The 25,002-nt window shown below is 36.1% G+C and overlaps 1 protein-coding gene across 6 annotated transcripts in view; it reads right to left on the reverse strand.

Annotated features, from left to right (window-relative positions):
* Positions 1–25,002, reverse strand: part of NBEA (neurobeachin) — a 506,742-nt gene that overhangs the window by 217,640 nt on the left and 264,100 nt on the right. For all 6 annotated transcript variants that reach the window (XM_040584007.1, XM_040584004.1, XM_040584003.1 and 3 more), the window contains 2 exons: positions 12,726–12,834; positions 8,871–9,037 (listed from right to left, as the gene is read on the reverse strand). In XM_040584007.1, coding sequence (XP_040439941.1) covers positions 8,871–9,037; positions 12,726–12,834 — 276 coding nt within the window. The remainder of the gene's footprint in view (positions 1–8,870; positions 9,038–12,725; positions 12,835–25,002) is intronic.

Here is a 25,002-nt window from a genome sequence, read left to right on the forward strand (position 1 = left end):
AACTTGGATTTTTTTTTTTTATGAGTATCAAAGGTTCATGACCAGAGTAGGAATTTTTTTCAAGCGGGAGACTGTGTGGATTGTTTTGTAAATTCTGCTGTATTGAACTTTTAATTACCAACTTGGACGAAGAATCAGAGAAAATCCACAGTAAAACTTGAGGTGACAACAAGCTGTGAGAATTGTAAGCATAGCACAGGAGAGTAATAATGCAAAATTATTTTTAAAAGTCTAAAATATATAAGACAACAGAGAGAGACAACAGTCTTAAAAACAATTAGAAGTACAGATACAAAGCAGGAAGTGATTTCCAACTAGTAGAAGGGAGTGACAGCCTGCAAAGTGGTTCCTGCAAGTACTGACTGAGCCTACAATCTTATTTTAGGATGTTTATTTTAGATGCTAGGATTTAGCATCAGTGAAGCTATAGTGTGAAACGAATTGAGTTGTGCATTGAGGGCTCACCTGCCATCAGGTGCCCAGATCGCAGTACCTCATTCTAAGGAAGATGTAAGCAAACTGCAAGGAATCTAAGGCAAGACAGCAGCATTATACAAGATATAGGTAATTTAATATTTAATATTAATTTTATAATTCATAAAATAAAATTAATGTTTAATAAGATAATCAGCAAAGAAAGACTGAAAAATTTGTGTTTGTCTAGTCTGGAAGTCAACAGCCTGAAAGGACAGTATCAGCTTCCAAAGACTTTGAGAAGGGCTAGGTATAAAACCAGGTATACTTAATTTAATTTGTAGCAAAGAAAATGATCCTATAATGCATATGCAAATTCAACTATAAAGCTATCAAAGACATAGAACAGGTTTTCTAAGGTGTTTGCAGATTTCTACTCCCTCCCTCCATGAAAAGGGCATGCAAAGCATGTGATAGGGATGTTCTAGACTATACCTGCCCCAGTGCCTGAGGATGATTTTATCTCCAGTTCCTTTCCAGACCCTACTCTGAAAACCTCGAATTATTTTATAAACAAATGGTTGGACATGAATATATTTCCAATAAAAATGTCCAAAGCACATTAAAGTTTTGAGAGGAGGGGAATAAAAATGGCTCCACTGGGTTTTCACTTCTGGTTAAACTTCGTATTTCTGATGTTTCCAACAAAAATGTCTAAGAAGTCTGTCAAAACACTATAGATGTTTCTCTTGGAGAAAACCACTTTCTATGGCTTTGCATTCATCCTCTGTAATCTACATGAAACATCACATGAGAAAGAATCCTGGAGTGTAATCATGCTACAACAGCTTACTGTAATTTTCATTCGTGAGGAAAAAAGGCCTTCTTAGAAACATTGAACTACAGCATCTTCTTCTCTATGGCTTTTGCTCCTTTTTTATTCTTTGCTATTCGTATAAAGAAGATGGGAAATCCACTACTATATGGCACAGGTATTACTAAATAGACACGGGAGAAAAAGTGAGAATCATGAGAAATTCTTCCCTCATGTTTTCTACTGAGTTTCTACTTCTATCTAAATTGGAGGCAAGGAAAGAAGGAGCACGGGTCCTAGAAACATTGTCTAATACCAGCAACAGTTAGTGCAGCCTGCTGATATCCACTGTAGAGGCTGTTTCCTCTGCAGGAACTAGGAGAAAAATATGAAGAAAGGCAGATGGACTTTGAAGCCCTACTGAGATGTGGAAACTTCAAAATCAAGAGTGACTGAAATTAAGAGTCCTCAGGAAATCCTGAGTTGAAAATTCAAAGAGTCTGAGTATTAGATGGACTTATCATGTCTACTTGTCCTCTCTTTCTGTTTCTTAAGCATTCACTTACAGCTGAAGATAGGTTACTAGATGGACCTCTGGTCTGAACCATTACAGCTGTTCTTGTGATTGGTGTCCTGGAAGATGAATGGCTGGCTGCATATGCACGTGCCAGCTCCATGGCTAGACTTAAGAAGTAGCAGAAGTCCCTCTCCATTAAGGCTGGCCTTTCTCTTAATAAATGTATACTTCAAACGTTCTTGTTACTCCTACAATAAAGATATTGATAGTAAGTTGACTGTATGCAATTTGGAATTGTAGTCTGATTGCTGATTCAGTTAAATACTCTACTGACATCTAAAGATCTGTTGTTTCTAAAGCTTAAAGAAAAACAACATTGGCAAAACTTTCCTCTTTGTGTTTGCCATGAAGCAAAAGGGGAAAACCAAATTTTAGGCAGAAATAGAGAACATATTGAAAAGAAGTTGAAAAAACAGAGTAAAGAAGAAGAAATAATTCTCTTACTGCAAAACTAATAATGTGAAAAAATGCAGAAGCCTTCCTTCTTTAATATGAAATACAAGGTACTGTACTTCCTACAGATAAACAAGTCTTTCCATGCTTTTCCCAACATTGGAAAACACTACCTCTTTCCAAAGAAAATCTTTTCTTTGGAGGTTTCTTCCAGCTCTGGAAAAAAAATAATTCATAGTGAACAGCACAACAGTTCAAAACAATTGAGTAACCTCACACATATACAGAACGGAATAAATCTCACGTAAGCAAACTGTGCACTCACTCATACAGCCCATCTCCGGTTATACAATACTCCTTTCTTGGTGGGTATCTCTATGCTTCAAATAACATTCTACATCTAACTTCCTATAATTAGAAAAGGACACAATGCTTCTATCCCCCTTTTTCCATTGTGCTTGTCAAATGCCACAGCACCACTGGCAAAAGCTCATTCAGATAGTCTCCGCCTTCCATCGCAGCGGTAAGCAACTAGGGAGGCTGAAAGGAAAAGGGTGCGCAGTGGGTAGGGGGTGTAATATCATGCATGCAGAGCAGCAGGAGCAGCACAATGCTGAAAGCATAGCAAGAAAGCTAAGGAGACTGAAATACTCAAATACTACAAAAGAGTGATCAGATTAGAAAAACAGTCTCAAATTTATGTTTCAATCCTGCTTCAGAAGGATGAGTAATACTGGACCTAAAAAGTGAATAATGCTGACACATTTGCTGATCTCAAAGTATCTCAAGTAGTGCAGTTAGGTAAAAACAACAGAAGACAGAAAAGTATTTTCTTAATGGGTTTTTTTTGTGATGAAATGATCTCAGAACTAAGTATTTGGAACTTGCAAGCGGGATAACTAATGAATGAGCTGAAAAATATGCAGTTCCATCAGATCAAGGATCTATTCTGCAAAGAAGAATAGATTCCACCAATTCCAAAAACACAGAAAATTCATAAGAACTTCTTCCAGAATATGTGGAAGAATGCAGAATCTTAACAGGCCCTCTGACAATGGGCATGTCAAACACGCTTTGGGATCCAGTAGGCAGGATCTGGTCCTCCACCTTTTCCACTGTGCTAAAGCTCCCTTTGTAATTTATGTCTAGCAGTTAAAATGAGCCAGAAATGCATGAATAGCTAAACCAGATGAAACAGATCTGCAGTGGGGGACAGGATAGGCTGTATCTCTCTGAACTCCCCAAGACAGCAGCTAGTATAAAGATGGAGTCAGAGCATGCCAAAGGCTGGCTGTAAAGGAAACTCCTTCTTACTAAATTCCTGTGTTCTGGTCTTCCCTGCTGTAAACTGGAAACACTTGGTTTAGAAGCAGCACTGTCCCAGAATCAACTTATTTAACTGCCAAGCCCCATAGGCTCAGAACGGGGGAGTTCTCTTTCCGCACTCACCCCCCCACTGGCCCCCAGCACAACCCAGTCTTTGCAGAAGCACATGCTGTAGCGAGAGGCAAAACTAGCTGTCTGGCAAAAAACTTTTTATTTCCAGCCTGTCTCCTCAGACGAATTTGGTCTTCACCACAGAATGAGTTTGACAGCTCTGCCCTCCACCATGAATGATTAATTTGTTATGGGTGTCTAGTTTAACCAAAGATGGATTTACAGAAAAAGCCCTTGTATACTTGCTATTTGGTAAAGCTGCTTTAACGTAGGTGGAACCTCCTTCATCAAATCATGGAAAGCAAGAGAAGCAAGGCGCATTTTTAAATGTCATTTTTCTCATTATAGTAATCCTCTTGTGTATTTCAAAACTGATAATGTGAAAATATCTATGACAAGTATTTCATATCTAGATTTAGAACACAAACTGGAATTCAAAACCCTTTGTATTGCCCTAGATTGCTCTAAACCTATAGAAACTGTAAGGTAGAGCTATATATACATAATATTCTTGAACACAGTTTTAGAAAAATTGAGATGTCTGATTAAACCAAGAAGCTGAAATAGGAGAATACTCCAAATAAACATGGTAACAGATTATGGCCTCAAACACAACATGCATATAGCTGAGAAAGAATTTGAACTGTGTGTACAGACAGGTTTCACAAAACTTTTTTTTTTTTTTTTTTAAGAAAGATCTGTATGGGGAGAGAAGCAGATGGGGAGGAAGAGAAGCACCATATGAAGCTGACAGAGAAGACAGAAGGAAGCATATGTTGTGACATGAAGACTATAACCCTGAAAAAAGCTAAGGGTAAGTGCTGACTTAAAGAAGCTTTGAACGCTAAGCTATGAAACACCCTGTTTGATTCTTCCTGAGTTCAAGGAAATAGGATGTTGCATATTCACTCTGAATAAGTGGCAATGCATCAAAGAAATAACCAACTCAACAGTTTCTCATCTGAATGGGAAAAACCTGTAGAATTCTAATTTTGGTAGAACGCTGAAATTAAAAAAGAGAAAACCAGTATGTTTAGGGTAAGCTATTATGAAGACGCCTAAAAGTGCCAAAATGAGGAAAACATAATTAGTTTGGTATAAGGGCACAAACAGGTTTTGTAACAAACTAACGAGATTTATTTTGAAATCTATTATTCTTTGTCTGAGATATGAAGGAGAAAATAAGATAATTCAATAATTTCCTTGTGTTTTAGAGGAGCTGATCCTCACATCTGCAAGAAATTGAGCAAAAGAACTTTAGTCTTCACTTCAAGAGGTGAAGAGAAAATATTTCTGAAGGGGGAAAGAAGTTAACACTGATAAACAATATACAAAATCAAGTTTTTTTCAAAACCATTATTTACCATTTTTAGAAAGGAGATGAAAGAGTTAACAGGTTCTCAGACCAACGCAAACTGTACTGATTAATGTATGGACAGGGAGAGGTTGTACAATGTTACTGTGTTTGTAGGCATCTATTCAAGTGGTGGAACACTAGCATGTAATTAATTTCTCCTTCATAAATTAATGGCTAATTAAGAAGGTAATTGAAATGCAAGTCACCTATGATTTTATGTTATTTTAAATTCAACTATCTCTATGTAACTATAATCTAACTTAGAACTGAAAGTTTTATTTGTTTTTTTCTTGACTTACACCATTCAACTTCATTCTTGTTTCTTCAATCATTTTGAGACTTTTATGATATGTTTAAAATTAATAATTCACAAATACTATAGAATTCAATTCATCAGACCTTTTGTTTTTCCTCCCAGTGCTAAGTTTTTATGTTTCTTAATAGTCTCTGTTTCTTAATGAACAAAGAGTAAACTATGTGGCACCTACAGTTTAAACACAGTAAAAGCTGGTTGCTGGTTTCTGCAAAAACAGTACACGCAGACACAAAAGCTGGGGAAGCTTACAAACCAATGCGTTGAGCCACAAACACAAGGAAAAATTTTCTCTGCAGCTGGGTCACATTTCACAAAATGAGCCCTTAGTATTTTATAACATGAGCATCTATTTGAAAAATTTAGAAATTGTTCTTTACCTTGAAAAGAGATAATAAACCCCACATATATATGTATTAGATGCTGCAATTATCAGCAAATCAGTAGCTGCAGATCATTTATGTGATAGAGAACTGAAACTTTTAAGAATCGCAGTCACCGCCCCCTCCAAATAGTTTCTTACCTATCTTACCATTTTGGACGTCAAAAGGTATTGCTATTGCCCAAGTATTTATCATGTGGGAGTGGTTGCCTATTTCTTCCCCTGCCCCTTCTGGGCCTGGGAACGGTTCTCTGTAATTCGCCATTTCAATAAACGGTCTCCATCTCCCGATGTAGGCAGGAGACCAGCAGTGTGCCTTCGGAACTGGGAACCCTCTCCCTGACAGAAGTGGTGGAGTCACTACAGAGGTCTAGAGGTCTGGAGTGTCAGCCTGGTGGTTTTTTTTGTAAGTAAGTGTATTCCAGTCAGGCTGTATCTCCCGGGCACAGAGAAGCATCGGTTTATAAAGAGACTGCTAATGCTGTAACTGTGTGTCAGCAATTAAAAACGGAGACTGGAGGCTTGTTGTGTCTCCTGCTGGCCAAGACCAGTTATGTACAACTTTAGAACCCATCTCAATTTCCATCATAGAAAGAATATTGCAGGAACTACCTAATTAACAACAGTTTCTGCCTTCTGTGCCTAAGCAGTTTAATGAGACCCCTCTCTATGTTCTGCACTTGAAGCCTTTTAAACCTGCCCACTCAGAACCAGTGACCTCGGTCCTTAACAAGGCTCCAAGGTTCTCCCACTGGGCATCTCCCCCTACTTGCTGCCATCCTAGGCCTTTCCATTCACAGTCCGCTAGGTCTCATGACAGAAGGTACACTTGGGTGGTGGATCACACAGCTGCCACGGCACACATGGTAAGACCTGCAGTGCAAGGCTATTTGCTTCCTGATCAGTTCCTGCAAATGGGGAGCCCCACTTGGAGACCTTGTGCTGCTGTCACCATGCTCCCTTTCTCAGGTTAAACAGCAGCCTGCAGCTAAAATACAATCAGGGCAACAGCTGCACCTAACACCACGAGTGCCAAAATGGGAAAGCAACATTGCAAGTAATTGAGAAGTAGAGACACTGGGGAAGTGGCATGACAGGAATAAAATAAGAGTTCCTTTTGCTTGATGTAAGAAATTTGATAGGTTTGTCACAGGTGTCAAGCTGCTTCATGGCCCATCAAAAACTATCATGGACTGACGAGCAAAAAAAGCTGCAGCAGTGGTCTGTTGCCGTTTAGGATGCCATCAACAATCCAGGAGAGGAAAGTTATCTGGCCCAAAGATGAGATGGTCTCCTGAAGAAATTAGTGACCAGGATCTGGCTTAAGCCTGCAAAGTGTCTGCAGCCACTCACAAATTTGAGCAACATTATTAAAAAAATCAAAAGAGGTTAAAAGGACTGAAAATTGCACTTGTTTTCATCAGGGTCAAGTCTCCAGGTACACAGCTTTAAGCTTTAACTAGAGATAAACATAAGCACCCATTATTGACTAAAGCTGTTATGAATTAACCATGCCACAATCTCCTTTTTGTGATTTTTTTTTTTTAATTTCCACCAGAATGCTTCTGGTGTTAAGACTACTGAGTTTCTGTAAGACTGAATTTCCACACTTTCTAGCACCTTAAGAAAGCAAACCGTCTCTATCGTCACTGAGGAAACAGTGATTTCTTTGAAAGATATAAGGATGATGAACTTGAAAAATATCTTCAAGAATCAACTAGACAGAAATGCAAAAGGAATGAACAGTATATGTGGTATTTATTAAATATTACTGATGTGATGTGTCAAATGTATTGCTTGGACACCTTTCTAATAGGCTAAAAACCTACATATATATTCAAGTTAAATCCAAATAGATTTTTTGAAAGAAAATGTTCATCTATAGAAAAGTTTTTATATTAATCTAGCAGTCTCAACTAGATTTTCACTGAAGAAGTTTTTCAGAGCTAAAATGGAACTTTGTGTTCTGCTCTGATTCAGAGCAGACTTAAACAGGATTTAAGTAGAAAAATCAAGCTGTAAAAATTTGGATATTTGGAAGCAGAACTTCCTTCATTTGTCTTCTTTGAGCTGTTCCACTCTGAATAAATAATCAAGTATTTCTGGCTAGAATGCACAAAGAGACAGACTTGGCAGTCTCTAGCTTTGCAGACAGGGCACTCACATGACAGACCCACGTTCAAGACCTTGCTCTGAAAGAAGGAAAGGAGCAATTTCAGCTCAAGCCTTCCACATGAGGGTCAGCACCTTAGCCACTGGCTGTTTTTATGATTCAGAAGAGCAAGGCTCTGGTTTTTGGCAGCATACGTGAAAATGTTTAATTTATTATTAATAAATTGAATTAATTTAATTTAATAAATATGTTGAATAGAACGAACTCTAAAAGCTAGACTCAATACAGCCCCAATTAAACCCTCAAATACTACAATATCAGTCACATACAGTAGAATTATATATTTTGGATCTTTTTTTCTTTTTTAAATTATTTTTTCAACAGGAGTACCTGCAGACTTGAGCTGCACTTAGGTTATGTTCAGCTTTACACATGGTATAATTAAGTAAAATTTGATTTAAGCATACATAGCCTGACTGTGCATGGCTGGCACTGACTACTGTTTTGTTGTAGGAGAATTAAGATTTACCAGTGGATCTTACCTGTTCATTACTTGCACAGAAAAAGCTATAAACAGAAGAAAGCATTAGGCAGCAACTCAAGTGACATGATTCTGCTGGTTATTCTAACACTGACTTACCCTATACAGCTAGGCAAATCATTTTGACTCTCTCTCCTTTATTTCAGGCTTCCTCTGCTGACGTCTACATGGAAATCTCGACTTCTCTCAATACCTCATTCACAACACTTCACTCAGATTCTAATACCGGTAGGAGCCTCAAAAGCTACCAATATACGAACAGTAAAACTGCATTATAGTCAACAAATACCTGTTCCAATTGATTTAAAATATGGTAAAATATTATGTTTTCAGTCTATAAAGGAAGTTTGATCTGTAAATCTTTAGCAAAGAAGACTCTTTGAGAACCAGTTGAAGAAAGGACTAACAGAGAAAACATTTTTAGCAACACTAGCTCTTAATATGTTCATATTTCAGTTGTACAATGACCACTTCTCTTAAACTTTGGAAGAAACACTTAAAACCCATGCATTTAACAACTGCATCTTACCTGTGAGAAACAGCTCCCCAGGCACCATGCTTATTTGTTAGGATGTTGAGTATCTTCTGTTTCAGCTGATTGGCTGTAACGTGATCTCGATGCTTGGCAGCACTGATGAGATGATCACACATCTTCTCCTCCTCTCTTCTGTCAGCAGCATACTGAGCACACTGCGACTAGGAATGAAAGAATATCCACTTCATAAAAGATAGGCTATTTAGAATTGCCTTACTAAAACTCTTCAAATATGACAAGAATTCATTATAATACTTTTGAAAGGAATAGGACACACCATTAGACTGAAACGGTTCTACTACTATATATTATCCATGAAAAAGCACTGAGAACATGTAAAATTGAAATAGCAAGAGCAAAGACAATTGCAATTAAATTGCAATTAAGGAATTGCAATTAAAAACATTTAGCTACACATCTCCGTGCATGTATTTATGACCATAGATATGCCTTAAAAGTTGGTCTTTTCATTTAAACTTTAAAAGTTGTAAAAGTTTCATGTGTTCTCAGGTACGAAATACAGGTATAAATATATAGCGTAATATATATGAAAAAATTATGTACAGTGGTTTTGATTTTTAAATTGCAATAAACCCCAAAATTTTAAAGCCATTTGGTAATTGTATTATTATGGATACCAAAGAGAAATTCCTTTAAATACAAAAGGAGTATATTTTCTATTTCATATCATAACGTGAAAAAAATTCATAACATACTACCACTTTTAAAAAACTCCGATGGTTAAAAAAATTGCTCATCTTTTAAACTGAAAAATGTCTAATGTTCTCATCATGTTTCCTTTAAGAGAGAATTCTTTCTGAAAAAAACACCATGGTTATTGACCTTCATGCAAATTTGTTTCTAAAACTGTCAAAACTCTATAGCGTAAAACTAAAAGTTTTGATAAATCCTTCCTTTATGTATAATAAGCACAACGTAATTTTTCCATTTCTTTTCTCAAAATCATGTTATGTTCAAATTCAATTTCGCCTCCTAGTAGAGATCCTTTCAAAATGTCTAACCAAAGCAAATGTAGCCATGCTAATTAAAATAAATCCATAATAGGATCATTTTCTAGGTATAAATTACAAAGGCTAGATTATTCTCAAAACAGTTAATTTTAAAATCACCTTTTGAGAGACATTTTTGCATGCACAGTTATTGTGCATCATTTTAGAACATTTAACCAACAGTGCTGTAGTACAGTGCTGAATAGAATCCTATTTTTGAGTATTGAAAAGAGCAATGAAAATTAAGGTAACCTCATACTAAACTGTAGTTTATTCTTCATCTTTCTGCACACTACCTTTTCAGTACAGATCACATTGGCATTCAGTAAGATTTTAACAGTGGCCTTTCCACTGTGTTACAGCCATTATTTTAAGTAATCTATCTGGAAAAGAACAATCATTACACTAATTCATAAAGGGTTAATTCATTTTTCAATTTATCTTCTTGTACAGGGAAGCACCAATTAGTACAATGATGTGCCTTAGTAATGAGGTTAATATTTCACCAGCTCATTGGACAGTAAAATTAAATTTTCATTTTTCTTCCTGAACAATTACCAAGGTTAACAAAATGAAAGTTAACTGTGAAGCACCCACTCTAGGAGGAATTTCCCTGGCCCTGACTGCAACTGGAGTCACAGGATAAAATGTAGATGCTGGACCATGGCCTCCCCGCTATGCAGGAGACACAGTAACTTGGTGCAGCTTGGGGCAAATCATTTCACCCATAACGATTCAATTAAAGTTTAAAAGGTAAAAATAAAATAGCCACTCACTTCTCTGGCTGAGAGCAATGATTAACATGTACTAAACCCCAGAACATACACCAATACAGCTTATTAAAACAAAATGACAGATTTACAATTATGCAACAGAAAACTACCAGAAATCTCTTTGTCCCTACTACTTTCAAGTAGGATGAATAATAAAATGTTCAGTTATATAGCTACCATTATTAAAGACAATATATAAAACATTCTTTCAGACTTTAACCATCACCTTATTTAAGTACATATGAGTTTCATGTTTAACACAGGGTACATTTCATAATTTTCTTTTATGACTTGCCGAGTTTATCTTACTCATCTAAAATGTGTAGCTGAAGTTTTTCATGTGACAAATATAATGAAAATTTTCATATATGAAAAATGTGTTGGATTCTTTACCAGACAATAAGACTGACTTAAGGCTATTCCTTTAGGGAATTTAGTTAATATTCTAAATCCTATTTGCTAACAGAAGCTGGAAGTTAATTGAATATTTTCATTTTGTCTAGAATTCTGACAGATCTTATACCTCAATGTATTCTTCAAAGAGCAGATAACTCAATCTTCTGTTGTCATCTTAGGTTACTGGATGATGCTTTGATAAATATCAAATGTTATTTATTGTTGAGGCAATATGAAACTTCAGTCTGACAAACACTTAATTGTAAATGTGATTTTATCTAAGTTCAAAATATCCAGTATATGCTTGGTAATAAAGTTGTTGCAATCCCATATGACAAGTGTCTGCTGTCTGCTCTGACAAAATGAAGTAAAGGTTATGTGTATTCAAAATGACAACAGATATCTCTGTGTCTCACACTTTTCAGCTAGGTCAAGGAGCACAGGAACTAGTACATCAAAGTGCACATTTGATAGAGCTGTTTCAAGGAGATAAAAACCTCATCAAAACTAAGATTACTGGATCCTATTTCTAGCCACCAGGTGCTTGTTGACATTTTCTGACAGATGAATAAATTGATACAGCTATTTATTATCATCAATACTAAGTCAGTCTCTCTTAATCCTAATGTTAGGTCACTTGCACATTATAATATGTGGAAATGTATCTTTGTGCATACATAATTCCATATACACAAATGTATGTAAAGACAGGTAGGTTTGTAAATAATAAAAAACAGTAATACTGTAACATTGTATAAAGCGCCATAAAAGTGCAAAAACATATTTGATAAATTTATATAAAAAATGAAATTTCAACTCCACCACTTTTGTATGACCTTGTTTTAAATATGAACAAAAATAATACTGAAGAAATAACAAAAAACTTGTTAAACTAAACACACTTTAAAAATAGCTTTTTTGCATATTTGTTTCATTTTCAAGCAACGTAATTTAAATAGTATACTGTAACACTTATTGATGAAGAAGTAACTGAATGTTGACTGCTTTTAGGAAGAAGAATTACAGACATTAAAGAGTCAGCTGCTCTGTTACTTCTTCCAGTATGTAAGAAGAATAGACATTTTAAACACAATTTTACTGTTAATAGTTAATGATGTCTAACTGGCAAGAAAGATGCAATATTATATTTCAATATATAAATTATAGGAAGTAAATGTTCTCATGCGCTTCAAAATGCAAAATGTTCTAACAAAATTATCTTAAAATACTAATTCTGTTTAACAAAACATTTCTATTTCTTACTTTTTGTGAAGAGCCTTAAGTGTTTTAATTGCTTTTCTTTCTTACTGAACTCATATACAGTGTTGGTAAAATCCAACAAAAATCATTACTAATGTGAATTGCATCACTATTTGCAATAAATCAGAAAAATTCTTTGTGAACTTAAGGGTCTGCCATATCAGTTTAGACATTCTGATTAAGGGATTTCTTCAAGCTGTAAATGTTTTCATGAATTTCAGTGAGATGAGAAATTAAACCCATTCCTTGTGTTTGACATTTACCAAAGCTTTTAAAAACTGGTTTTAAAATGCCTCCAATGTAAATTTCTTTCTTGGAAGAAAAAAAATATCTTTATTGTATGGGGTTAAAGTTTAGGTGACAACTGAGTGAAAACAGAGAAACAGAAATGCACCAACTCTCAGGCTTACCTCAAACTCAGCATGCTTGTGGACGTCTTCAGCCCTTTGTCGGTTCAAAATAAATTCTGCTTCATTTGCAACACGCACTATATGGTCTTTCATTGCATGACATAATAATCTAAAATAAGAAAAATAAAAATCAACCTTTGTATTTGATATACTTCAAATAAGCTATTTCAGTAGTTTTACTTGGAATGGAAAAAAATTAAAATTCATGAAACGACTGTAATGCAAATGCCAAATCAGCTGACATGAAAAATTTAATTGTATCCAAAGTTATCTGCATTTGTGAAAGCACAAATAAATCATGCTATATGGAAAAGGCTTGCTATTTCTTATTGAAGGGAAAAGTTATTTATGGAAGTATTGTATTTTGAGTGTGTTTTTATGATCAGACTCAATATGAATCCTGTACTATTATAAAAAAATATTCAGACAACTGCTTAAGCTCTTATTGATATCATGATATCACTAAATATAAATATTCAAATTTCAAATTCTTAAAAAAAGCATGAGATTATGGAAGGTTTAAAATTCTATTAAAACTGCAAAATAATATACATCTCTCATGTATGTTTTTCAAACACTGGAGTGAAAAAAGTGCAACACGTTTCCAAGTTTTCATGGTGTCAGAACTAGACAAATTTTACTTAAAAAGAAGGAAAAAATTGATTTAAGATTGGACTGAGTCCGAGGATGTCAATCAGACACCTTACATTAAGACTCTTTTAAAGACCACCAAATACCATGAGATGCATAATAAAATTGCAGCATAAACAGCACTGTGTTGTTAATAATGCTCTTAATAATATCTTATTGGGCAGGAAGAATGGAAGCAACTGCTTGCTTTCTTGTCCCTACAGTCCATATCTAAGTTCGCCTGTTTTATTAAAAATTGCTTTGCTCTTCTTATCAGCAGGGAGGAAATATCTTTCAGGATGCAGAGATCTGACAGGTCTGTTTAGGATCAGGAAGAACTGTTTCTCTTTGTGTCAAATTGGCACACGGTCTGGGATTTTCTTTCTTGCAGCATCAGGGATACACAATTTCAGAGATTCTGACATTAAGAATGTGAAATTTCTAGCAAATTCCATCATAAAGTTGGTGTCTAGTGCTTAGAAACACCTCAAATGAAAGTCATGATTATTAGAAATTAAAACCACGATTACTAGACCTTACACCTAAAGATGGAAAGATTTGAACTCTATTCTTGCCTTTGGCGTGTTGCCTCATTTGTGAAGGATGGATATCACTTACCCTGAGTTAATGTTTAATATGGGTGTGTGGCATGGGAAGACATAAATGTTGGGGCCTCTGTTTAGACGTAAAGACAAACAAGCTCAGGTCAAGGTTTCACAGTGAATATTCATGCTTTTAATAAGTTTTTTTATTATATCTAACCCTTTGCTATCCTTGAAAGCAAAAGCTTTTTGGCAAACTCTAAGCGGAAAGACTGAAGTTGCCTCCGTTGTAGTCCTCAAAATTTGGCTTTATTTTTTAATCTACCTTGCTGGAATATATGCTTTCTTATTTTACTACTGTTAAGTGTTCAAATGTTTATTGTTAAGAGCTAAGTGTAGAACTGCCCTCAGATATGGATTAGGAGTGAGCATTCATGACTTTAACAAGCTTCTCTAAAATGAGAAAATACTTGAAGTGAGTGTTTAACCTCTCCAATGAAATTTTGCATCACAGGTCTTCCCGAACTTTTCCATATTACATTAACAACTTGGAAGCAACTAGCTAGGATTTCAAAAACGAACACACAAGATTTCAAGTGTCTGCTAGCTGTACATCCCTTCCTGAATGAATAAACTATTGACTAAATTGAGCACAATGCAAGCTCAGTATCTTCGAGTCAGCTGTGGTCCAGGCAGGATTTCTAGTTCCAAATGGCTTTAGGTGATATTGATAGGTTTCTTAGAGACTCCCTGCCACCAAGAATTTGGTGAGAAAAAATCGAGACTAACTTCAGTCCACTGGGTTTATTATTTGGGACATCTGGACATAGTTTTTATACCTCAAAAAACAATGTAAGCTGCCTTTGTTCATGAACAATGATAAATACATACCATCTTCATTTTATGTGTATTTATCTGTAGTAAAAAGTGTTCACATTCTCTATGACCATTTATGCAATAAAACACCTACAAGCTACTTCAAATGGATTCCCAGAGAAAGCTAATTTCCGCAAGTTATAAACAAATCTCTTGCCAATACTCAGTGAAAAGATAGAAAAATAAAATAAAATAAAATAAAAATCTGTTGACACTAGTCTCTGACTGTTTTACAGAAAATGAAAACTTTTATAGACATCCAGCAGATGAATCAAATTAGCTGGCTGAAACTGCTGGTGACCACAGTGGTATCTCCTACCCCTCTAAATGACCTTTCTGCTACAGAGACTGAAAGACCTGATGCATTTGGGAACAACACTGGAGTTGCTACAGCTTTTGGACAGCACATCAGGCAAACTAAGCCAGATTTCAGGTAACCTTGAAATGCCACAGGTCTTCAGGCTCTAAACTCAAGGAGATGACAAATAACAGGTGACCAGAGAACATGACTGAGCACTGGGTCCTGACTGCCTACAGCACTCAAATCATAAGCCTGGCCCCCACTCATTTTTTGGCTCACTTCCATCCAGAAAATGTATAGGCATGGTCAAAAGACAGCTTACTAAAGACACATGGATGAAACCAAATCAGCCTAAATTCTTTCCAGTGCTACCCAAGAAAGTTCTGCAGGTGTTTTCACACCATACCCCAGCACACATCAGTCTAGTGGGCAGCCCTTATGTTATTCCAAACAATCTGAACTAAACAACGTAGTAATGATATCTTCAGGTGAAAAAGGAACCATACAGGCTTTAGGGAAGAGCTGGACTAAATGCTGTGCAAGATGAATGAAGACACTCCATTCTAACAGGTGCTAATCTTAAACAGTATGAACATAGGCCAGTCCAGCCTATTTGGTTTTGTTTAAAACTACAGACATATCTGCCCTCTTTTTGTTTTCTGTCAAAAATTTTATCTATGGGATATCTCAGTATTATTTCAACTGTATCTAGCCAGTTGTTTCATACACTCTCATATATTTATCACTGCGATTTCTTCAAGAAAAAGATAAAAACCTGTTTGTATGTGGTCAGCACATTGGGATTATGACAAAGGTAAAGCCAAGGCCTATCAACACTATATAATCAATAGATAATATTGTATCAATGTGTGCTAATAAGGGACATATTGTGATTCACTTACCTTAGGTGCTTGTATGCACCTAAGATACAGCTTCAAAGACTAGGTAAACTATGTTTTGGCATCTGGAAGACCATTAAGAATTATGCTAGCCTTAAAATCACTTGCCAGAAAGACAGACTTCTTCAAAACAAGAAGGATTAAAATCTAGGCCATCATGTACAAAATTGTGCATGCCTCCAAAAGAAGCCTTGGCCTGGATGTTTTGATTTATAAGTGCAAGAATGTAGGTCAAAAACCAGAACCGTAATATGTTAAAACAGTTAAATGTGTCGACTTAGCTTTGAAAGGAAAGGCAGCTACCACAAGGTCAGTGAAGCAATGCCTTAGAGAGGTTTTTGCAAGGAAACTTATGTGCTTGCTTGAAGTTGTTAAAGGAAACTTGTTACTTCTCGAAATATAAAACACTACTTAAACAATTTTTGGTACTGATTTTTACTTCTAATGTGAAGTTATCCTGTATTCTCAAACTATATTTCTACTAAGGAAGAGACTGCAAAAGTGTTATTACTATTATATCTGGATTACATCACAGCCAGCTAACTCTGACTGAATGTCAAATTCATATAGACACAGCACAACTCAGCATACTGTCCTAACTGGGTTACACCTGATGAACATGCATCATCCTTTGAACACTTAGCAATTTACCTAAATCCTTACTAACTCAATCACATGCATGGCATAAGATTTTTTTTAAAAAAAAAAAAAAAATCCAAGAAACCTCAGACATTTCTGGCATAAGAAAAAGTGCTTACAACTATCTTTCGGATTCTCATATAAAAAATAACAGGAAGGATTCAGAAAGGATCCTAAACCAGGAAAAATCTCACACTTGGTAGTTTCAGAGGCTGCCAATACATTAAAAAAGTTTCCCTTCACATACTGTAAATAAGAGAAAAACCCAAGGACCTCTAGGTCAGCAAATTCACTCCACTGCAACATGCAGCTACATCATACAAACTCTTTCATAAACTCTCTTTAGTTTATGAACAGCTTTTTCATGAAAACTAGCTCATGAAATGTGTCTTCAGTTTATGAAAACGTAATTGAGTGCTTGCCTCCAGCACAGCTTTGGAAGGTCCTCTAAAGGTTAAAACCCTATTCCTTTCTAATCCAATATTCTTCAGCAGTCTTTACTGTTTCATTTTATGCAAATGTTGCCCCTAGGTTCTCACAATTCTTCCTTCTGTTGACCTTCTGATATTACATCTATCCCTATTTTACTAGGGCAAGTAAATCAGCTCTCTGACTTTTCTTGTATGGCAAAACAGTTAGTAACAGAGATTGCCTTTTGGGCTTTTACTAATTTCATACACTGATTTTACCTTCTCTGCAAGTGCATAACCAAAACTCTCAGCAGTATTCTAGACAAGTTCTACTTACTATTTACATAGTAACATTAATACTGACTTATTTCAATGGAAATACCTTTTTTTGATGCAATTCTAGAATTTTGTTTTCCTTTTTCTTAGCCCTATGTTCTATGATTTTGCACAATAAAATTTCAGCAATAGATTGGTCTTTTACTTCCTCAGTTCTTTCCAAAAGACGAACCAACAGTGTCTAGCATATATTCTCAGGAACATGAACTCCATATACTATAATCTGTAAAATATTTAGGTAACATATTGCATTGTATAATATCTGTATTAATGCAAATTTGAAACCCACCCAATATATTCCGATTGGTATTTCAGTCATCTGCCTAGCTATGTTTCCCATCCACAGATTTTTACAGAGCACTCCTTTTTTGGGGAAAAGTCTATCCTCTGCACCTTTCCCAAACCATCATCCTGTACTGGAGTGAGCAATCCAAGTAAGAAGGAGCTTGAGGCACAAAATACATGTATACTTGTTAGTCAAAAGGAAGATCTGAAATTTTATAGCAGTACTACTTTTATTCTCCTTTGAAAATAAAATATGACCTTTAGTGAGTTCTCCTTATCACTGACAACTGAACATTTGTTGTGATTGAATTATACTCACTGTTCTCACCTGCCCTTGTAAATTCTCAGCCCGCCTTAGCCAGCACCACCCTCAAAAGACCTAGTAGATAGATGGATGTTGAGACAGTGATGAGTCAGGCCTTTTGGTCACACTTAATCTCTACACAATTAGTCCTCTCAGAGCATTAAGGAGTTGAAAAGTGTCACCACAGGCTTGCTGTACTTTTTGTACTGTTCTCCAGTAATTCAGGATTTGCCAAAAAAACCCACCCAAAAACCAAAACCACAACAAAAAAAATTATCTAGAATAACATTTGGCTGTATCCTGTGTGACCATTTATTCCGTTGCACCACTGAAATTCCTACTAGAATTGAAGCAAGTATGCTGCTGTTTCCTTTCCCAGCTGAACTTTAGAAGTCCAGGGTACTTACAGGTTAAAGGAAGTTGCGAAAAAGTACATGTAATCAATCAGATGCCCCTGTTTTTCAGATATTGGGGTTTAAAAAGGCTGGATTGTGGAGTTCCACATTCCAAGAAGTCACTCAAGGAAACAGCCAGAGCCTGGGAGAATTTTTTTTACAGTTTTGGGAAATAGAGACGGTGATAAGACTATACCCAAACTGTCTTGGAAACACATAAAAAGTATAAAATGTTTGCAACATGGATTAGGACAGGTTGTGAAAAACAGTGCTATTTGTACAATGATCAGAATTGAAGGATGAAAACTTGTATCTCACTAGCTGTTCTGAACTAACTTTGTTGTCCTGCAGTCCATTCTTCCTAGTAGAAATCTTAGAGAGAAAAAGGGCTTGTAGCTGTTACACTGCTAGATAAAGCAATTGTGCTTATGTTGCCCAGTCTTTCATTTGAGATAAACTAAAAAAGCAGATCATTCCCAAGCAGCAATTTTCAAAACAGATTACAAAATGAACATTTGTTATAATTTAACTAAGGTCTTGCTTCCTCTACTCATTCCTGAAGTTCTGCCAACTCACATGTTCAGGGAAACAGATGTTTCTCTGACTTACTTTCATCAGATGCCCGTAGCTTAATTTTTCCAAGAAGCAGCCTGGAAACATGCCACTTTTTCACCAAACACAGTTGTTTTGACAATTATTACTCTTAATGGCATTCACAAGAAATGAAACCTATTGTTGCACTTGGTATCTATAATAGGATTCATAGACTGGTGTAACTTGAAGAGTTTGAAGTTCTACAAGATGCAGTACTGCTACAAATACTTTGAAAGTAAATTCCTACAACCATTAGAGGGCAATGGCTAACACAGGGGTCTGATTTCTAGCAAAAAGCCAATAATGAAGAATTTACTAGAGAAAATTTTGCAACTATAGCATGAAAGACCAGCTACTTGGCTACTACATAAGCACATTGGCAAGATAAACTTCATGGAGGGTAACTATTAATGTTTCAGAAATGTCACAGAAGCTATAACAGACTTAGTGAAGCTCAGTTGACTACTAAGAATCTATTCTACTTCTCATAAAGATTTTCTATTTTGCTTAAGAATTTTCTAAATCTAGAGGAATCTGTCTCTTTGAAATAGTGACCATCCCGTAAACATCCAAGACCAGCAGTTACAACTGGAATGGCCTGCATCTCAGAATCAGCCTCCCCATTGAGATATGACTGGATCAGGCAAGGCCAGAAGCTGAGAGGATGCCTCAAAACCTCGAACAAATCTAGGAAGTCCAGCTGTACTGACCTCACAAGTACATAAGTGGTTACCATAACAATGTACGCTTTGTCTAACACAAACTAATTATTAGTCTGGAGGTAGGGCAAGGACAGCTGTTGTAAAGAATATGAGATTATAGAAAAGCATATCAAACAGGGAGCTTAAGCTCACACCTCAGCTGGAGCAGAAATACAGATATTCAGTGCCCAGTTTTACAGAAGTATCTATGACAGGAATCCTCTACTGATGGAAGATGGCATTTAGGATGAATTTCCATAAAACAGCCACTCACAGATGATAAAGGATTCCTCCAATCAAAGTTACACTTGGTGAGGGTGACAATACAGCAACAGAATTTGGTTACATCTGTCAAAGACAGAATAATCAAACACCTTTGTTCTTATTTATATATTGTAACTGAGGGCTATTTTCTGCCTGGATTTACACATACTGGATTTTGCACATCAGGCTAGAATCCTTTGCAAGTTGTTCTGGTAGGCCTACATAATATCCACGATGTCTGAAGACCATGTGTCTCGTATTCTGGGATGATTCAGGTGATCTCCCTGTTTGACCTCAAGGTTCCTGTGATCAAGATCATTGGCAAGACAGAAACAAGGAACAGCATCCTTTCTCCATCCTTCTTGGACCCAACTACTAAATGAGTTCTTCAAGGAGTACCTAGGGATCCAGCTGTAAATGCATGTCATAAATCAAATATGGCAAACGGCACCATAGATACACCTTTTAACACAGTGCCTGAACATTTAAGTATTGTGGACAGTGAATAATGACTGTGAGCTCATTTACAACAAACCAAACATATCAGAACTGCCAAACTGCAACAGAGGAAGTCCAAAAGAAAATTTGCTGCAGTTACCCAACAATCCTAGTTGAGGTAACATGGAAAGAATGTAAGTCTTTATTAGCTTCCTTTCAGGATTTAATCAGCAATTCATCTAAATTCAAACAAACACAAATTTCCAGTCTATTTAAACATTCTGCTACTCTTTCCAGGAAATTAGTGAAACCTCTCCACAAAATAAGGTTTAAAAGAAAAAGGCCTCCTGTGAATTTTAAGTATGCTTGGAGGTCCAGTTAGGTGGATATGCAAAAGTATATATTTTCATGGCCAAAGGCAGAAAGCACACTTAGGTACAGAGATGAAATTACAGAAACAAAGCTTACAATTTTAAATCTGAGATGAAATAAAGTCTCATGATTCCTCAAATGTATGTTATGATCTGACTACCCCTGCTATTTAAAATAATGAAATTCTCTAAATAATTAAGGAAATTATTTTAAATAAAAGAACAAGGTCATCTCTTTAAAGAGGTGAGTGTTGTAAAAACATAAAGGGAGAAGGAAATGGAAGATGAGGATAGTAATCGGATTTTGAAAGACTAATAGATAATGATCTGTAACATCCATCTCTTAGGCAGGATAGACCCCTGAGGTACTCCACTTGTCAAAGGCATCAAGGTAGAGTACAACCAATTAATCACAACCCTCAGAGCCCCATTATGCAGCCAGTTTTCTACCTATTTAGTTGTCCATCCATTCAGAATGTAATGTTCTAACTCCAATACATGAATATTGTGGGACACAATGTGGAAACCTTGCCAATGTCAAGGTAAGATGTTCAATGCTCTCCCCATGTCCACAAATCCAGTTTTATCACAGAAGACAAACAGGTTGATCAGGCATGGTTTAGCTTTTTTAAATCCATGTTGACTGTTCTCAATTATGTTCTCCTTCATGCAGCCAAAAGTGTGGTCCAAAAGGACTTGTTACATGGTTTTCCAAGGTACGGAAGAAAAACTAACCAGCTCACAGTTCTCTGGCTTTAGTGGATTACTTTAAAGATGGGTGCAACATTTACCTTTCTCCAGTTACCTATGACCTGGCCCAAGTTCCTTGACCTTTCAGAGGTAATAGTGATCAGCCTTGCAAGGTAAGAAAAAGCCCTGTCAATTTAATGAATGCATCTTCATTTTACATCAGTTGATTTACTGTGTATACCCATCAGGTATTATGGACGTGGTATGGTATGGTATGGCATAGAACAAGCTATCCCAAGGAATCCTTGACTCAATCCTCATCCACTGCTGGTGGTTCTCCTCCTTGAACACTTTCACCAAAAACAGAGACTTGAGAAACCTTGGTGAAGACTGGGGCAAATAAGGCATTGAGCATTGCAGTCTCATATAACACTAAATCATCCATCACATTCAGCAACAGGCCACATTTTCCTTGGTCAGCCTTTTACCACTAATGAAGTGGTAGAAGCTCTTGTTGCCCTTGATATCTTTCAAGTCTCATTTCCAGTTGTGTTGGCCTTCCTGACAACATTCCTTACATGTTCAAGCAGTGTTCCTAAATTCCTCCTTTCTAGCCTGCTTCTACTTCTACCTCCTGTGTACTCTTTTTACACCAGAGCTTTACTATAATTTCCTTGGTTAGCTAAACCAGTCTTGATACACAGACTTTTTTTTCCTGTTCTTGCACTTGGATGATGCTGTACTTAAAGGCCTGCCACCTTTCCAGAGGTCTCTTGACCTCCATATCTGCCTCTTATGCAATCCTACCTATCAGTTTCCTAAATAAGCTAAAATCTGCACTCATGAAGTCTGTACTATACTACATCCTCACTCCACTATTTCATAGCAACTACAGCCAAAGGTGACATTAATTACCACATTCAAAATCAGTAGATCCAGCTGTGTGTCACTCTTAATTTGTTCATCTTGTATCAAGAAGTCATCCCCAGCACCCTCCAGAGATCTTCCTGACTGCATGCATCCCACCCTGTTGCACTTCCAGAGGATATCAGAGAGGTTAAAGATCCCTATGAGAACTAGGGTTTGTGATCCAGATACTTCCTCAAATTTTTTAAAGAATACTTCTTCCTTTCCTTCACCCTGAATGGGTGGTCTGTGACAAACTCTCACCATAATGCCACCCTTACAGGACTCTCTTCTCATCCTGTCCTGCAAGTTATCAACCAGACTGTCATCAACCCCATTGAAGAGCTTCACACATCTGAGCTACTCCTTCACAGAGAAGGCAACACTCTCTCCTTGCCTTCTCTGCCTCTATTTCCCAAGGAACATGTATCTGTCCAATTGTAGCCCTTCTGCCATGCAGTGCAGGCCCTCCCACCAAACCTCATTCATTCCACTGATGTCATAGTTTTGTGATTGCATGTGGAGTAATTTCTACTGCTAGTTTCCCAAGTTGTATGCATTTGCATACATATTTACTTGAAGTGGGTGCTCCTATCTTATCTCTTGTTGTCACCCTACACCCTTTTCTTTTGACCTCATCCATCAGCACCCCACTTAAATATGGGTTGTAATCTCCCTACCACATAATTCCTAAAGAACTCTTTTCATGTCTCTTTTTACAGCCAACACTGTAAATGCATCCAGCTCTTAAATAAAGAAGCCTGCTTGTGTATATACCCTAACGTAAATCTGAAATCCTAATTAAGCTGCTATCAGTGAAGCTCTTGACATGTGTGATACCCTCAATATCACATATTCATAGCATGAGACTTATTAAAAAGCAGCATAAAGTTCAAGATCCTAACCAGAATATCTCTAAATCTTTCAGGTATATTATAGACATGTACACTTCCAAATTAAATATCTTTGCATATGTTTTCCTTGAAAGGATTAATTCAAATCTACAGTCAGATACTCTTGTTGTACTAACAACTGTTATAACAGTTCCTGTTTTTAGAAAAGTGTATCAGTGTCTGTATGCTGAATCCTACAAATGTGTCATTCAGACCTTCCTAAAAAAACAGTAACTAAAACAAAATACAGAAACAAACACAGTAAATCAACTGATGTAAAATGAAGATGCATTCATTAAATTGACAGGGCTTTTTCTTAACTACAACTAAACTGAAATATTGTATTTCAGAACATTTCTAATGAAGTCAAAGATCAGAAAGACACTTGAATTATTTCAAGCAAAATCAACAGAAGTTAGGTAATCAGAAAATCACCTTATAGCATCCATATATTAAACAAGATTGATATCTAACTGAAAGCAGTAAAATCTATTATCCTCTGCATTACACCTAAACATTTCCTCTATGTCAAAAGAAAAAGCTTTCTCAAAACTGTTGATTTATTACCCAGGTCTCTCAAAATCTTACTTAGAAAGTCCTTCAAAATATTCTTAGTCTTCATTTTGCTTTTAATAATTTAAAATTCAATCATTATTGCCCAGCGATTATATGCAATTTTACATCCCATTAAGCCTGCTTTGTTTTAATTATAAAGACCCTTTGTTAGATTCCTTTAAATGATCCAGTTTATAATTTCAGGTTATCCTAGGGAGCACTTTAATTCAGCTGCACATTCATCAACTGTTTATGTCCTGTTAATTGTTGACAACTGCACAATTGCATTCTCTAGCTATGATTGATGAATTGCATTCACAAGTTTAGCTATTAAGCAGAATAAATATTTATAACAATTTCCAGTTAAAGGATTGTTAGCTTTATACCCAAAAGGGTAAATTAAAAACAAATGGGCTGATTGCAAAGACCAGTGTTCTAATAATGCACACACACTTGTTCTAAAATACCTTTCTGACAAAAGTATATGGAGGAACATGCGTCTAAGGGCAGTTTGATTAAACATTCCTTTGACTGGATTTAAGCAGCAGTTCTTAAATACTATGTTGTTTTGAAAAGTTTTTGTTAGAGGGGAGTAGAGTGTTCACTGATATCTTAATACCTGACTGCTAAAAATATGCAGATGTAGGATTTGTTCAGAATAAGCATTTTATCAATAGCAAGCATGCAATAATATCTGAACTCACTAGCCTGGCTGAGAAAATAGAAAGGGTCAAAAAGAAATTTATTTTCATGTTTATTTATTTGTATTACTATCCAAGAACATAAGCTTCCTACAATTGCTCAGTTTATTATCATGTAATATTTATTGTACAATGTGCAGTACATGACCCACTCAGGTGAGTCCTATTATGGTGTAAACTCATATTGCCACTTCACAGCAAGAAGAATTTCCAAAGAAAAGACTAAATTTCCAACTGCTATATTGTGGTGTAACTTCAGTGTGCACAGGGAATCTGAAAGAATTTGCACCAAGCAAAAACTGGGTGAAAAGCTACAAGTTCCTCTTTTCAAGGTATTCATATTCCTATACCTTAGTGTTTTCTAAACTTAATTTTAAATAAACGCATGATTTAACCACTGAAATATCACGGCAAGACAAAAAATATCCTCTAATAAAGAGAAGATTTGATACTTTACTTTGGTAATGACATACCATTGGTGAAAAAACGAAACCACACCTAAAATGACAGCATCTCTTCAACACGTGTATTGCTATATGGGTTTTGT

Source organism: Falco naumanni, chromosome 2 (genome assembly GCF_017639655.2).
Source record: "Falco naumanni isolate bFalNau1 chromosome 2, bFalNau1.pat, whole genome shotgun sequence".
NCBI classification, from domain to species: Eukaryota; Metazoa; Chordata; class Aves; order Falconiformes; family Falconidae; genus Falco; species Falco naumanni.